We start from the raw sequence: 16,956 nt of genomic DNA on the forward strand, positions 1-16,956 counted from the left end.
TGTTGAAAGGAGAAAAGTTTCAGCTAAGACTCAACATTAGTATGCTATGATGAGAGAGGCTCCATTACAGGGTGATAAGCAATCTACCTTTCTACTATACAGAACTGTCAGTGTAGGGTCATAGCACAGGGGGGTACATGCAGCAGGAAGAGGGGAAGAGACACTGGGAACACTCAATATATGAACAAGCTATTCCCCTCTCCCTAAAAAGAGAGGAGCTTTCTGAGCAATCTTTACACAGGCCTGTCTTCCTGGGGGTCATTTGACATAACAGTTCCACCAGATGGAGACAGAAGAGTCTCCAAAAAAAGAATCCCTTTGGGTTATTTTCAAATTGGGCAGGGGGAGAAGAGACCTAATAACACTATTTGACTTCCGAGGGATATGCGTCAAACTGCCTAAAACAAACTCAGAGCATGATCCATTAACATCAGCACTGTCTACTGTCCTCAGTAAAGGAAGCCACAGCCCTCAGTTTGCAAGAGCTGAGCAAGGGTGTAAATGGTATGGCATTCCTAATAATTCCTAAGTCAGAAGCAACTTTATGACCCATAACACACACACCCTCCCATTCTGACTGGTTGCAGCTATCCAGGGTCCTAAGTAGAGGTCTTTTACATCACCCACTACTTGATCCTTTTAAAGTGGTGGTGCTAGTGATTGAACTTAGGACCTTCTGCATGCAAGGCAAATGCTCCACCACCAAGCCACAGCCCCTCCCCCAAACCAAAAGACAGCCCCTGAACAAACAAAAAGCATCTTCCTTTTCAAATTCCTCTGAGATATGAAGCTAAAAGGTGCCTCACCCAAGCCTAGGCAGAGGCTTCTCTCCCTCCACAATGGGTTGGTACCAGATCTCATACTCGGGGTTGAAAATGAAAAGTGAATTACTGCAGGCTCCAGGCTCCAGGGCTGAGATTTTTGGGAACGCACCTCCAAAGACAAACAGCTCCTTACGATAGATAGTAGCACTGTGATAAGCCAGTGTTGGCACCTTCCCCTTGGCCTGAGGAAGAAATTTCCAGTCACAACAGAGTATTTGCATATTAGGGGGACCTGCACATCAAAATCTGGGGGGTGGGTTTCTAGCTACAGACATTACTGGATGACGCCTCTCAAGTTCCTGATGCACTTAGTTTTATAAAGCACCTCTCACTAATCTGTGAGCTGAATGAGGCATTAGGCCACCTCTCTATTACCTGAAGACACACTTACAAAAGGTGTTAGATGATCTGTAGAATCAGAAAGAGAGGAATGAACATACAGAGACACTTAAAGAACCTATTCTGTTGCTGACCAGTGCTTTGTTTAAAGGCCAAACTACCCTTTGCAGTTCTCTACTAGTTCTGTCTGGGTTCCCAGACCCGACTTTCAGTCATACAGCAGCTGCAAGTTCACTGCTTGTAACTCAATTCCTGAGCATGCAGGGGACCAATTCAGACTGTGGTCATCACCCAAAGAGGCCATTTTGCATCAGGAAAATTACATGAGAGGCTGAACACTGTCTCCCCATGCACTTGGGAATTAAATTTCCAGTAGGGAACTCACAGATTATGCCAGACAGGCTGACATAAAGTCAGGTAGGGGAACCCACAGCCAGCCATAGAACCAAGTCAGCTGGGCTGGGAGACAGAACCCAGGAGAGAGCTGCTGGGAAGGTGAGTGTTTATTTGCCTTTCCTAAACTGCTATGGCCAGCATGGTTAATGAGACAAGAAAAGGAAGCTATAAAAAGTTAAGAGGCTTGTTTTCAAAACTGGAAGGTCTGCCCCAATGAATTAAACAAGAGGGACCACAGGCTCTGGCAAAAGAAATGCTAGTCAATAATTGAGAAGCGGGTTGCTAAAGCATCAAGACGAACAATAAACATTTTTTTAAATATATCTAGAGCCAGAAACCAGCCAGAGAAACAGTGGGGCCTTTGGATGACAAAGGAATAAAGGGATTGCTAAAGGAAGATGGGAAGATGACAGAAGCGCAATGACTTTTTTGCTTCTGTGTTCACTGTGGAAAGTGGGGGACTTGCTTTTGACATGATACCCCACCAAATACTCCTGAGTAAATTTAGCAATCCTGGGATAAGAAGATGGGTTCTCTTATGGATTAAAAACCAGTTACATGACAGGAAGCAAAGAGTAGGAATCGATGGACAGTTCTCACAATGGAGGGAAGTAAGCAGTGGGGGTCCCACAAGGATCAGTATTGGGGCCTGTACTATTTAATTTCTTTATAAATGGATCTGGCACTAGGGCTGAGTAGTGTAGTGGCCAAATTTGCAGATGACACAAAATTATTCAGGATGGTAAAAACCAAGGCTGACTTTGAAAAGCTCCCAGAGGAACTCCACAAAGTGGGTGAGTGGGCGACAGTAAGTGAAAAGTGATGCACACTGGGACAAAAAATCCCAGCTTCAAGTATAAGCTAATGGGGTTTAAACTCGCTGAGATGGAGAGGGAAAAAGATCTTGGGGTCACAGGGGATAGCTCAATGAAAGTATCAACCCAGTGTGCTGCAGCAGTGAAAAAGGCAAACTCTGTTAGGGATCATTAGGAAAGGGATGAGAATAAAATGGCCAATATTGTAATGTCCCTGTATAGATCTATGGTGCAGCCTCATCTGGAATACTGTGTACAGTCCTGGTCACCATATGTCAAAAAGGACATTGGAGAGCTGGAAAAAGTACAGAGGAGGGCTAGCAAGATTATTAGGGGGTTGGAGCACCTTCCCTATGAGGAAAGGCTGAAGAATCTGGGACTTTTCCATTTAGAAAAGACACAACTGGGGGGGACAGGACATGATAGAGGTTTATAAAATTATGCGTGGAGAGAGCTGACAAAGAGAAATTTTTCTCCCTCTCCCAAAATACTAGAACTTGAGGGCATCCAATGAAACTTATGGGCAGTAGGTTCAACAGACAGAAGGAAATACTACTTTACACAGAGAGTGATTAAAATGTGGAATTTGCTGCCCCAGGATGTAGTAATAGCCACAGGAATAAACAGCCTTAAAAGGGCATTAGATAGATTCATGGAGGATAAGTCTATCAATGGGTACTAGCCATGGTGACTGATGGGAACCTCCACACACAGAGGCACTGAGCCTCCGAATCTCAGAGCTGAGAGGTAACACCAGGGAATTACTTGGCCTCTATGCCCTGTTGTTGGCCACTGTGTCAGACAAGATACTGGACTAGATGGACCATTGGTCTGATCCGGCAGGGCTCTTCTTATGTTCAGCCAGTGGAAAGTTGTAACATGCAGTCTGGCCCTCACTCACAGATATGCGAAGCCACTTCCAAGATGTCGTGTCCAGTACATGGATGCTGCTATAGCGCTTCCCTTCCCTTAGGCCGCCAAAGATGTAGATACGTTTGGTGTCTGGGTCATAGGTGGCAGTGTGACCCCGTGAACACTGTGGCACAAAATTTTGCCCTGGGAAGTCCATGGGGAACCAGAAGTCGTCATCTGCAAAGTCAGTAGCAAAAGACAAGGAGCAAAATCAGGAAGCCCCAGTAGCCATAAACATGTTAAAACCTGGAGCCAGCTTCTTGGCCCCCAGGGCTCAAATATCAAGAAATGGCAGCTTATTCTGTTTCACTATCCATCATGGCTCTTAAGGGACTCATACAGAGGGTTATCTGGAGGTCTCCCATCCAGGCACTGACCAGACTTAAACCAGTACAGCTTTAGCAAAGTTTTCTGCCTTCAACCATACCCAAGGACCTCTGAATTCTTTTCAGATTTCCTCCAAATCACTTTCAAGTCCAAAATGCCAGGTAACAGCATTGGATACTCCTTTCTCATCTGAAATACAATCAGTTCTTACCTATTCTCTCATTGTCTCCCCCACTCACTAATACAATCAGAGAAGATGCTCACCAATTTCCAGTTTCCAAAGAGCATCCTTGCAAAACTGTTGATTGGCTCCTTCACCACCCATCAAAACAGCTGTTTCAGGGTCACTGAGGCACATGGCATGACACCATCGAGGGCTTGGACATGCTGCAGAGCAGAAATTCATACAGTCAACAGAACTGCATTATAGACCCCACCCTACTTTGAGATGGTAGGTCAGGAGACCCCTCCCCTCAAAACTATGATGTATAATTAATAGAGAGTTCAAGATAGTTCACAACTATAAATACAAGGGGGTAAAAAAGAAAAGGCAGTTCAGCTCCTCCCCACACACAAAATCAGAACAAAATAATTTTCCTCAAGGTAATAACTGGTTAGTTTACTCTTCAGCAGGGGTCATTTCGTAGAAAAAGAGCTGCAGGAGCTCATTAGCATAACTTATTCGCATATGCCACACCCCCTGACATCACCGGAAGTGTGCACCAGCCCCTCTGACAGGCAGAGGGAGAGGCTCCAAAATCGCAGGGTAGCTGCTGGAGCCTCTCCCCAAGATACCCTCCATGTTTCAGGAACATTGAACCAGGGGGTCCAATTCTACGGCCCCCCAAACAGGTTGCCCCCATCCCCTCCATTGTTCTCTATGGTGGGGGGAAAAGTTACTTTTTTCCCGCCATAGAGAACAATGGAGAGAATAGGGGCAACCTGTTTGGGGGCCCGTAGAATTGGACTCCCTGGTCCAATGTTCTTCAAACTTGGTTGGTATCTAGGCCCGGCGTTCTAGCGGGGAGCCTGAAAAGGGGGGGCAGCTGTGCAGGCCATTTTTCAGGCCCGGTGCTCCGGCGCGGAGCCTGAAAAAGGCGGCCATAACTTTTTTAAGAGCCCCTCCCGAGAGCTGGGGGTGCCAGAATGACCTCTCGCGTGTGATGTCCGAGAGGTAGCGAGAGGTGGAATTTGTCCCTACGAGTCCAAGGCCACCATCCCGGGGCTCAGGGAGGCAAGGGAACGTTTCGCCCCACCCCTCCCCCCGCGGGCGGGCATTGCAGCTGCTGCTGAGAACAGCGAGAGCGGCCATAACTTTTTAAAGAGCCCCTCCCGAGAGCTGGGGGAGCCAGAATGACCTCTCGCATGTGATATCTGAGCGGCAGCGCCACAGGCATCACACACGAGAGGTGGAATTTGCCCCTATGAGTCTAAGGCCACCACCCCGGGGCTCAGGGAGGCAAGGGAACGTTTCGCCTTGCCCCTCCCCCCCGCGCGGGCATCGCAGCTGCTGGCGAGAACAGCGACAGCGGCCATAACTTTTTCAAGAGCCCCTCCCGAGAGCTGGGGGAGCCTGAATGACCTCTCACATGTGATGTTCGAGTGGCAACGCCGCTCGGACATCACACGCGAGAGGTGGAATTTGCCTCTACGAGTCCAAGGCCACCACCCCAGGGCTCAGGGAGGCAAGGGAACGTTTCGCCTCACCCTTCCCCCCGTGCACGGGGGTCGCAGCTGCCGCCATAACTTTTTAAGGAGCCGGGAAGGAGAGCTGGGGGAGCCAAAATGACCTCTCGTGCGAGGGGTGGAATTTGCCCCTACGAGTCCAAGGCCACCACCCCGGGGCTCAGGGAGGTGGGGGAACGTTTCGCCCCCCACACACTGTGTCCCACCTGATGGCTGGTGGGAGCAGGGGGCGGGGCTTATGTGCCCGCTCCCTGGGCCCCTGACTGGCAGAGCGGTGCTCCGGTGTGCTCCGGCAGGAACCAAGGCCTGCTCTTCAGGAATTAGTGGCATGGGTAAAATGTCTATTGGACCAGCTGTATTTTAAAACTAGCTTTTAAACAAAAACAGATGCGGAGATCAAAGAGAAGAACTATATAATGAAATAAGATGTTATTTCCCAGAGTATGTATGGTTCTTATCTGACATTTCATCACTCAGTTTTTTAGTATATCCTGCATTTCTTCCATCACAGAGTTCAGGGTGATGAACACTGAGTTCAAAGGCAGTCTCCCATCCATTAACTGACCAGATCCAGACTTGCTGAGCTTCAGTAAGGTTGCTCTATCTAGTGCCAGTACCCTGACACTTTGAGGGTCAACATATGAACAGCCTCTATTGAGACAGATTGCATTTAAGTTGATGGGCAGCAATTTCTCAAAGCTCACTTTGAGGCTTTTGATCTGCCAAAGCTATTTTATACTCATCACCACTTCCTGTTATGGCTTTTGAACAACCCACCATGATTGTATCTATGTCCACATGTTAGCTGTTAGTATTTAAGGTTCAATTAGAAATGGAAAAGGTATTTTCTGCCTGAACCAGTGATGTAGGTTTTCTGAGGAAAACTGAACCTGAAAATTTGCCAATTCAAATTTAAATAAATGATTTAAATTATGTTAGCAAAAGAAGGCAAATACACCATGTACAAGTACTGGGGTATGTCCATGCTTCATATTGCATTTAGCTCATTTTAACATGACTGATATGTAGCACAACAGCCCTGATAACTAGTTCATATTTACATATGCAGGGCAGAAAATTTTCCATGGAAAAACATAGCATCAGAAAACGTTCTTCCCCACATCACTGGTCTGAATTTGAAAGAAATGTGTATTTTTGGTCTGCATAACTGTACCCAAGAGAACTACCTTCAGCCAGGAACCCTGCAACTCTTTGAAACAATTACGAGCATGATCAAAGACATGGGAACGAATTCTCTTTTGCTACTTATAAAGAAGATACAGATGCATGCCAATTTTTACTTCTTTTTTATAAGGAATTTCTGGACCTATTTGAGAACAAGATTAAGAATAGAATACTTGCTCTCAAGCTGCCCCAGAGATTCATTATAAAAAAGGCGGCAGCAAGACAACTGGTATCCACAGATTTCTCATGACAACTCTCCTCAAACTGCCCCAGGGATTCATTATAAAAAAGGATGTGACATGACAACTGGTACCCACAGATTTCTCTTTACAATACTCCCACAAGTCTTTCTGCAGTGGTGTCTCAGCCTCACATTACTGGAAGATAAGCGGCAATAGATATACTACTAAGGCTGAGTGTGGGGAAAATGCAGTGTTCTGGGAACAGAAGCATTTCCTTGAGAAAATATTTTATTCCTAGGGAACAGATAAATTCACTCTCACATTTCCAACAAGTAACCAAGTATCCAGATGAGGTATCTAATCAACTCAATAATGGAGTGACTCAGCCACAGCTGCACATTATTGTAATTACCCATATCTATCACCTGTAGAGTGGGAGCAGGAATACAATTTAAAGTGCCAAAAGGAGTACACAGGAAACTATCAGATCCTATTTTTAACCACAGCTCTTGGCCTTGTACTCCACACACATCCCCCACTTTTTCCCAGACAGATGTGGACACAAGTAGTAAGCATGGGAGAAATGCTTTGAAAGATGCTTGGGAGGGGGGACAGTACCCACCACATCCACATGACACTTGGGCACATTAAATGTACCCCCCCCCATCCCCAGCATTATGCACAACCAGAACATATCTGGCTTTGAAAATACGGTTCTGCCAATCATATGTACAGCTTGAGCTTCAAAGGAAGCACTTGTTTGGCGTATTGTTCATTCTGGGGTTCATTTCTGTTCCTCACATTGGAGAACACTGAAGAAAACCAAACAAAACTTACAAGAATCTTTGCCCACAGAAGAAGAAACTCAAGAAAAGTCTAAAGGATAGAGGTGCTCACCTTGCAACTCTTTCATTTCTAAATCTGCGGAGAGAACAGACATAAATTATCTTGGTGTGCAATGGTGTTTTCATGCTTCTTTTAAAAAGTTCTGGGCTACCCACCACTACCCAAAAGGAGAGTGATCAGCTTATGGGTTGACTGATCTTTCACCTACTTCCTCTCCAATTTTTTCGTACAGCTATGTCCACTCATAGCTATTAATGTATGTGCAACTGAAGTAAACAATTCAGAAACCAGAGAAAAGGATCTAAGCCCACAAGTGTTGACTTTATCAAAGGAAATCATACACACTCCCTAGTTCATGCAACTAATGACCAACCATATGAATAATAGTTTTCATGCTTCATTCACCCTTCCTAAACTCCTACTTCTTGGCTGTTTGTTGCAACAAGTGCTTCTCCTTATCACAAAAGAATCTGCAACCTTGGAGCAAAGCAGCTGGACATATAGATGTCTGAACTTTTAAGCTAAAACAGGAAGCACTGTATGTCTTGCACTACTTAGATTCAAGTTTCTACAGAGAATAATATTTTATGACTGGTTAAAAATGCAAGTAACACAGGGGAATTAGTTTAAATGATCTCATTTTGCTTGACTAAGGTAATATTTGGTGTCTTAATGCCATAAACTCTACCCTTCAAAGCAGCCATTTTCTCCAAGGGAACTGATTACTGTCATCTGGAAAGCAGTTGTAATTCTAGGTAATCTCCAGCTCCCACCTGGAGGATGGCAACCCTAGTTCCCCTGGAGGCATGATATCGCTCTGAAGTCCCACCTGTGCTCAAACCCCACCCTCCATCCCCAAATCTTTAGGAATTTCCTAACCTGGAGTTGGCAACCCTATCTCTTTCCTACCCAACACTCAACCTACCTTTATCTGCCCCCCCCATCTTAAGCTTCCCGCCCCCAGCAGCCTCTTCCTAGGAAAACTGTGGCCCAGTTGTGTGGTGCAAGCCACTGGGTCAAGCCCACTAGCATGGAATTGTGGGGAAGCACTTCACTTTCCCCTCTATCTCCCTCCCCACATTATTTCCTGTTTTCCTTCCCCTGGCAACCCCCATATTCTCCCCCCTTTCCCTGCCTCATTCTATCCTACTCAGCCATTCACCAACCTACCTTTTATCTGCCTCCCGTCTTCAGCTATATGTATTCTTTATTATTTAATTCATTCATACCCCACCTTTCTCCACAGTTGGGGACCAAAGCAGCAGAGGGCCCTTTTCAGGTTTGCAGAAAGATCTGACCTGCCTATTCACAGCTCCAGTCACCGGATTTTACGTATCCTCAGATCTGGCTAACTTTGCTACCAACTTTGCTACTGGTATATAGAGGATGATATCATGAAATAAACAAACAAACCAGAAGCCTTTTTTCTATGTCCAGAAATTGAATTATTTTTGCTGGGCCAAGGAAGTACCCTTTATATAGACACACTATGAGCCCAAAAGTGGACAGTGGACAGGTGCGTAAAGATCAATGCCTCAGTCTTTGGAACTTTGTTAACCAGCTGGTGGTAAAGTTCAGAAATAAAATGTGTGCCTAGTCACCGGATAACCTTAAATTTTAGAAGTCTAAAGAAGCTCAATTTAACTCAAGTTAAATTTGTGGGTTGATTTGCATGTTTAGTTCCAGGCACTGAAAGCACCTGATTTGGGTAACAAATTTTGAGATTCTATGCCCATAAAAAGCAGCATGTTTTTTGTTATGGTACCCAGGGCCAAGCACTTTTAATCCATTCAGATATGCATCTGAATGATGGTGCGCAGCATGCAGACGATAGACCAAAACTGCATGTGGACCCCCCTTCCCATTACTGGTTTATGCACATTCACTATTCTTTTGCCGGAAGCGTGCAAACAGAACAAATCCCTGCGTACTTTTGTACATCCACTACCTACAGCTATTGTTCACACTTGCTCAAACTCCAGTCATCTTTGAACACGCTTCATTTGCTCACTGATTTTTGATTGCAGGAAAGGTAAGCCAAGGAGTGAAAGACACAGGGGAGATGGTTCTGAGACACAGACATTGGAGAAAGAACTGCCAAACGGTTATGTTAATAGCACTCAGGTTTGGGCACATGGCTGATAGAGAGCTATTCACAGAGCGGAGTGCTCTGAATGCAGGCTGAATTGTACATGCAGAATGACAGGTATGTCTGTACATGTGTTTTCTCTCTTGTGGTGGCTCCCTCCTGATGGAACAGCCTGCCTGAGAAGGTCAGGAAGGCCCCCATTACTTCTACCACTTCACAGAATGTGCAAAACAGAAATGTTCAGCAGGGCATTTTTATAAAGGAAATTGAGTTATGGTATAATGGAATGGTTCAAAAAGTGCTTTTCTAAAGGGAAGAGGTCTTGGTGGTGGTGGTGGAAAGTGCCATAAAGTCACAGCTGACTCATGGCAACCCTGTAGAGTTTTTGAGGCAAAGAGATGCTGAGAGGTGGTTTGCCATTGCCTGCCTCCGTGTCACGACCCTGGTATTCCCTGGAGATCTCACATCCAAACACTAGCCAGGACCGACCCTGCTTAGCTTCCAAGATCTGATGAGATCCAGCTAGCCTGGTCTATCCAGGTCAGGGCAGTCTATGCTCTTACTACATTGTTTTCTACTTGTACAATACCATGTACTGCATTGCTTGACATACCTCATCTGATCATTTTTGCACTGCTATGAATTCATAATCCTAGTGTCACTGCATTGCTTATTAGATATCCCACGCTATTGGATACATTTTTTAACATTGTGAAAGCCACCTTAAGTTTACTGAAGGGACGATCACTATCCCGAGCACTTCAAAGTATGAACTGTTTATCGTTTGGTTGTTTTAACTTGTTTTTAAGTGTTTTATTGTAATCTGGCACATGGTGCCAATAAATGTAAGCCGCCCTGAGCCTGTCCGCGGGGAGGGTGGGATATAAATATAATAATAAATAAATTAATTAAGTCAATAATAAAGGTTGGGCTATAAACAGAATCAATATAAACAACAAAAGGTTTTATACCCCACCCTTCACTACCCAAAGGAGTCTCAGAGCAGCTTACGATCGCCTTCCCTTCCTCTCCCCACAACAGACACCCTGCGAGGTAGGGGGGCTGAGTGAGAGAGCTGTGACTGACCCAAGGTCACCCAGCTGGCTTCATGTGGAAGAGTGGGGAATCAAACCCGTTTCTCCAGATTAGAGTCCTGCCTCTCTTAACCACTACACCAAACTGGCTCTCACTCCTTTATTATTTTACCTTCCATTTTGTCCTCTCCTTTGGCTGCTGAAGGCTCAAAGAGAACCCTTCTGGTCTTCCGTAGAGGAACTGGGCTAGGCTGGCAAGTTTTCTGTTTGGCCTCCTCACATTCTTGCTGTATAGAAGTTGTTTCTAGAGCTGGAAGCATCAACAGTGTCTCCAATGATGGAGAAAATTCCTTCTTCTCAGGCACAATTTCTTTAACAGGTACTGCTGATCTCTGGCCTTCAGCCTGTCTGACACAGTAGAATTAGATCAAAAGCAGGAAATTAGTTGTGAAGAATGCAGGGGTGGTCCTGAAAGGAGTGTTGTGCAGGGCACAGCTCTTGGCTACAAGGAATCCTGCAACTTTCAATGAGAACTGCAACAACTGGGCAACTGCTCTGCAACTGGCACACAGTGTCTGAGCTGGAGCCATCCAACACAGTATGAAGGAAGAGATCTGGATTGTACTCATTTCTTGTGGAGAATCGGAGAATCCAAGGGACATTGCTGTCAACCTGTTTGTTCAAAGAAATCACAAACAAGCCTCCCTCCCTCTACTAGTAACCCGTTTGTTCAGACAGCCAATGTGAAGTTATACTTCTGAACATTCTTCTGTGCAAAAAACCCAAGTATCTTTGAATGCAGAAAATAAGCCTGTCAAGGAGACAGGCTTAGTGTAGCACATATTATGTGCATGAACTTTTAACCTGAAGGGAGCAAAACCAGTACCGCCCCCCTCAACACACACAGTCTAAAGAAGCTCAATTCAGGCTTCTGCCATTTCAGTATGCTTTGAATCATTGCTGATCTGGCCGCGTTCTTTAGGTTCACAATTATTCATGCAGATGATACCAAAAAATGACAGAGATGAACGAACAAGGCTAACAGGAGAGAGCTCAACAGCTAAACATACCTCAAGAGCCTCATCTGGTCCCTTGACGTCAGAAACAATCTCTTCAGGAAGAACAGGTGACTGACCCAGTTCTGGGGCCTGAAATGGGCGAGTGGGGGTGCTGTTGAGCAGCTAAGAAGGAGATGCAGATATGAGGACAGCTGAATCTACTTGACCCAAGTTTAATACAGAAATGGTCAGCAGCTGCCTTTGGCTCTTTCAGACAGACAGTCAAAGCCCACAGTATGGTTGCTTACACACTAGGTGCTTAGTCTGAAGTAGGCATCTTTCTTTCACTCACTATTTATGGAGAATCCAAGCTATGCTGTCATGGGCTTTTTGCATTTCAATGTTATCTGTGCTGTTTCCTTTTTTAGAGGTCTGATTTGTGGAGATTTTTCCTCACATAAAATGCAACTGCACCACTGGCCACCTATGTACACATCAATAAAGCACCACTGAGGCTTTCCAGGGCTACCTTTTTAAATACCTCCTTTCTTCTTCTCAGCTTATTTAATTACATCCTGTTCACTCCTGCAGCATTCCTGAATGGGTCCATGATCAGTTCCTAGTCCAGGCCGGGGGGGAGGGGCGGGAAGTTTCAGTTGCTGCCGCTCTTGTCTTTGCAGCAAAATAATTTTGTTCACTAGCTTTATTTCTTCAATCATGCCTTTATGAAATTATGCCCAAGAAAAATAAAAATATCTCAGTTGCAAAGGGGAAAAAACAATTAAAGCCACCTGTTTTGTGGGGGACTCTTTAGAGATCTGTTCAGGAATGCTACAGCCATTTTGAGTTAACAGGCATTAATTAATCAAGGAGAAGCAGAAGCACTCTCAGCCATGTTGTGAAACAAGAAGGAAATAACAGTATTTTAAAGGACTTCTCCTGAATGGGACTGACTTGCTTTCTTCCCAAGTAAACGTAATGTCTTGCGCATAGGGATACACACTGCTGGATTTTTATGTAAGTGCTGTTTGGAATCAGAGTTTCAGATCCACACTAAGCCAGTTGTGGAAAAGGAACTCTTCATCCATGAAAAAGGGGTCATAGTGTGGAAGCAACTAGTGGAGTTGTTCTACCTCAATCCTACTTTGCATTACAGAAAGATGGCCAAATCAAGACTCAAGCCATGAGAATGGTCTGTATAGTTTATAGACTACAACTGATAGTATCATTGATGGGAATTAAGGGAATCCCATTAACCTAGTAATTAGTAAAACCCATCTGAACTCAAGACAAGAACCATCGAACAAGACAGTCTAGAAAACATGCAGACAAGCACTTTTCAAATATATCAGATAACACTCAATAGCAAAACGTTACCATCCCCAGTCAAAGCAATATTACAGGGATGGATACTGTTTTCAGAACATCTACTTTGTGGCTTGGGTCTAAGTTAAAAGAATCCAAATGGCCCAAGTTCAGGGCTCAGAAATGAGATATCAGTTCTCTTACCTTTTCCTTGACAGTCAAGAGCAGCTTAATAGGGTTACCACTCTCTGCTTGCTTCAACGAAGCCATCAGAACATCCACCCTCCATTCACCTTCCCACACCAAACACCTGCCCAGGCAAAAACACAGGTCACTGTTGACATTGCTCTGGGATAATTTCATTTTTACTTTGATAGCTGTTGATATAATAACAGAGATTTTATGGAGCATCTCAAAGAATACCCCAAAGGATCTCGATGGTAACAAGAGCAGAACATCCCGGGTGGGCCTCATAATAGACAGTGCATAGTAAGTTACATAAGAACATAAGAGAAACCAATGTTGGATCAGGCCAATGGCCCATCCAGTCCAACACTCTGTCACACAGTGGGCAAAAATACCAGGTGCCATCAGGAGGTCCGACAGTGGAGCCAGGACACTAGAAGCCCTCCCACTGTTGCCGCCCTCCACCCAAGCACCCAAGAATACAGTGCATCACTGCCCCAGACTGAGAGTTCCTATCTATACCTTGTGGCTAATAGCCACTGATGGACCTCTGCTCCATATATTTATCCAATTCCCTCTTGAAGCTGTCCATGCTTGTAGCTGCCACACCTCCTGTGGCAGTGAATTCCATGTTTTAATCACTCTTTGGATGAAGAAGTGCTTCCTTTTATCTGTTCTAACCCAACTGCTCAGCAATTTCATTGAGTGCCCACGAGTTCTTGTATTGTGAGAAAGGGAGAAAAGTACTTTTTTCTCTACCTGCTCTATCCTATGCATTATCCTGTAAACCTCAATCATGTCAACCCTCAGTCCTCATTTCTCTAAGCTAAAGAGCCCCAAGCGCTTTAACTTTTCTTCATAGGGAAAGTGTTCCAACCCTTTTATCATTCAAGTTGCCCTCTCCTGCACTTTTTCCAGTGCTATAATATCCTTTTTGAGGTGTGGTGACCAGAACTGTACACAGTATTCCAAATGAGGTCGCGCCATCGATTTATACAAGGGTATTATGACACTGGCTGATTTGTTTTCAATTCCCTTCCTAATAATCCCCAGCATAGCGTTGGCCTTTTTTATTGCAGTTGCACACTGTCTCAACATTTTCAGTGACTTATCTACTATGACTCTAAGATCTCTCTCTTGGTCAGTCTCCGCCAGTTCAGACCCCATCAACATGTATTTATAGTTAGGATTTTTGGCCCCAATGTGCATCACTTCATCACATCAGTTCATCCTTCAAGCCTGAATTCTACGGCAGACTGGGATGGTATCCATATGGAAGTAGGCTTGTGTGGTTTCCCCACTGTTGGTGTGGTGGCCAATACAGAGCAGCAACAAGACTTTAACATGGTAGGTTTTTCTGCAGTTAACCTGTCCCAGTCTCCCAACAGTAGCCACCCCTCTCCCCAGGGCCACTGTAGTTGTTTTTTATTTTTAAAATGGTAATTAAATTACAGTTATAGCACTATAGCACATATCAATATGTGTAACAAGTTCTCTGAATTGTCAAGCTTTCTTTCTTTCTTTTTAACGGAAGTCTCTAGTGTCTTGCATTGTGGAGATATGCCTTTCCCCTTATATGCAATAGAAAAGGCTAGAGACTTACTTACAAAAAGAAAGCTGGGAATTCAGAGAGCCTGTTATACATATGTTATTATATAGATATAATGATGTTTAATTGGCAATTTTTTAAAAAATGAAAACCTGGTGGGTGGAAGAAGAAGCTGCTACAAGGACAATGCCAGGGAAAATGGCTGCCAAATGAGTGGGAAAATCCAAACTTTCACACCCACATAGCAGCAATTCAAGCTTTACTGTGCTCTTTCCCAAAACTTCATAGCAAAGCAGGTTTAAGTAATATTGGGAAAAGGCTGAGGACACCCTAGAATGTGTGCAGATGCACCACAATGCTGTGGGGAAGCAGAGAAAAAACCCACTTTCCAGCAGTACTGACTGTGGGGCAGGTAACCCGTGTGGAAATGGCCGGGGTTAACATACTGGAAGGTCTTCGTTTAATTCCCTGCTGTCTTTATAATGTCAGTTTCTTAAAACTATCCTGTCACCGTAAATTTGGAAAGGATTTTACATGTTAAGACAACCGTGACAGGCAGCATATTCCACTTGGCATCTAGAATCTACCTGGTTTCAGGCCCCAGTTTTCCAATCCTTTGTGGCTTAAGGTCCGGATTCACTAGTATTTCCACAGTGATGCTCATCTTCTGAGAACAGCAGCTCCAGTCACCCAAACCAAAAATCACTAGCTGTTTCGGCAGCGGAAGTGGCAAGAGAATCTGGTAACATTTCTGACCGCATTTGCTTGGGCAAAAAAAGGGAAAGAAAACAGGGTCACCATATATCAAAAAGGATGGGGGCAGGGCAGAATTCCAGTTTTTTTTTCTTATCTTTAAGGCTTCTTTTGCTTGTAATCATGGTGTGCACCCACAGGAGAAAGTAGACGAAAATGTACAGGAAATTAGGAATCAGACTGAATCTCCTTGCCCTGCTACTTTCTGTTCACACTGAGGATTTTTTTGATGTAAACATTCAAAGGTAGAACCCACCACGTGCCATCTGAAGTGGCACAAGCCAGGCTTGCTTACCCAAAAGCTTCTTTTTAGTCACATTCGACAAGCCAAGATAGAGGGGGGAAAGCAACTACAAAGCGAAGACCAAACAGGCGACGCCTTATGATAGGACTTACAATAAGGTTTCGCCGTTTAGTTACAACTTCTGCCGGCTTTCTTGCTCATTAAGGCCACAGAAATGGATCTGGCTACGTGAAGCCAACACTCGGAGGTCTCACCTGCTGAGCTGACGGGGCGGCTCCTGCAGAGACCAAAGAACGTAGAACTCGAGCTGAGCTCCCCCCTGGGCAAAGGCAACCCCTCGGGGCTTCTGGGTGGCTGCTGCAGCACCCTCCCGCCGCCAGAGGCCTCCGGGCGTCCAGCTCCATCGACGGTGCAGAGGCTGCGGGCCGTCTATAGTTAGGACGCTTGAAGAGAGCATGGCTGGCAAAAGAGACCTAATGGGACACTGGATTTTAACTGACGGAGGCCCCGGGAATTGGGGATGCGCCTGCCAATTAACTCGGGGCAACCCGAACGCGGAAACCTCTTTGGCTGGAGAAAGGAGGCCTCCTTGACCGGCTAGCTTTGCTGTTTAATCTCAGATGAGTGCTAAGGGGGGAAGGCAGACATTTTGTGCGTGCTCTGAGGTATTTGTTACCTCACATGGTTGGGCGCATTTACTTTTCGTGCTAATAAAATAGGCTTCTAACGCTTGCGTGCGAGAACCGGTGCACACTGAATCATTTTTTAAAGCGCCGGGTGTGATCCGTATCTGGAGAGGATAGTTTTACAGGAAGCGGAGAGAGAGAAGAAAGCGTACATCTCCTTACTTGAGTTTCTGCGACAACTCCGGCGTAGATGCGTTGCATCCTCTAGGTCTGATACTCCACTAATTACCTAGAAACCTCTGAGTCGCACAGCGCTCAAAAGACAGGTTGTAACATACTTCTTGATGGACTGTCAATGCTAGCCTGTACATTTTTATTCAGAAGCTTGTTTGTTTTATAATTCTCACTTTGTTCAGTATGGTTTTCAGATAAGGGTGCCTAAGATGCTGCATTGGTATTTTCCGCTGCTTCCGCGACACTCTCCCTCTCTCCTAAAACGATGTCCACATCTCTTTAGATTTCACTCTCCTACTGCACTGTTAGAATTTCTGCTGTCTGCACTATTTTATTGCCCAATGGTTTCGGCTCCGTTGTAATTGTGGCTTCTCCCTGAGGCAACCTGATATGGTTAAAAGCCCTCTAAGCCCCCCCCCCCCCTAA

At 45.0% G+C, this 16,956-nt stretch overlaps 1 protein-coding gene across 1 annotated transcript in view; it reads right to left on the reverse strand.

Moving 5' to 3' along the window:
• Positions 1-16,956, reverse strand: part of LOC107116450 (actin-fragmin kinase-like) — a 26,096-nt gene that overhangs the window by 2,701 nt on the left and 6,439 nt on the right. The window contains exons 3-9 of the mRNA XM_015418340.1: positions 13,143-13,315; positions 11,706-11,816; positions 10,808-11,039; positions 7,564-7,587; positions 3,878-4,000; positions 3,276-3,463; positions 807-1,006 (exon numbers count right to left, since the gene is read on the reverse strand). Of these exons, the coding sequence (XP_015273826.1) occupies positions 807-1,006; positions 3,276-3,463; positions 3,878-4,000; positions 7,564-7,587; positions 10,808-11,039; positions 11,706-11,816; positions 13,143-13,315 (1,051 nt within the window). The remainder of the gene's footprint in view (positions 1-806; positions 1,007-3,275; positions 3,464-3,877; positions 4,001-7,563; positions 7,588-10,807; positions 11,040-11,705; positions 11,817-13,142; positions 13,316-16,956) is intronic.

This window comes from Gekko japonicus, unplaced genomic scaffold, assembly GCF_001447785.1.
Source record: "Gekko japonicus isolate JY-2015 unplaced genomic scaffold, Gekko_japonicus_V1.1 scaffold3, whole genome shotgun sequence".
NCBI lineage: Eukaryota > Metazoa > Chordata > Lepidosauria > Squamata > Gekkonidae > Gekko > Gekko japonicus.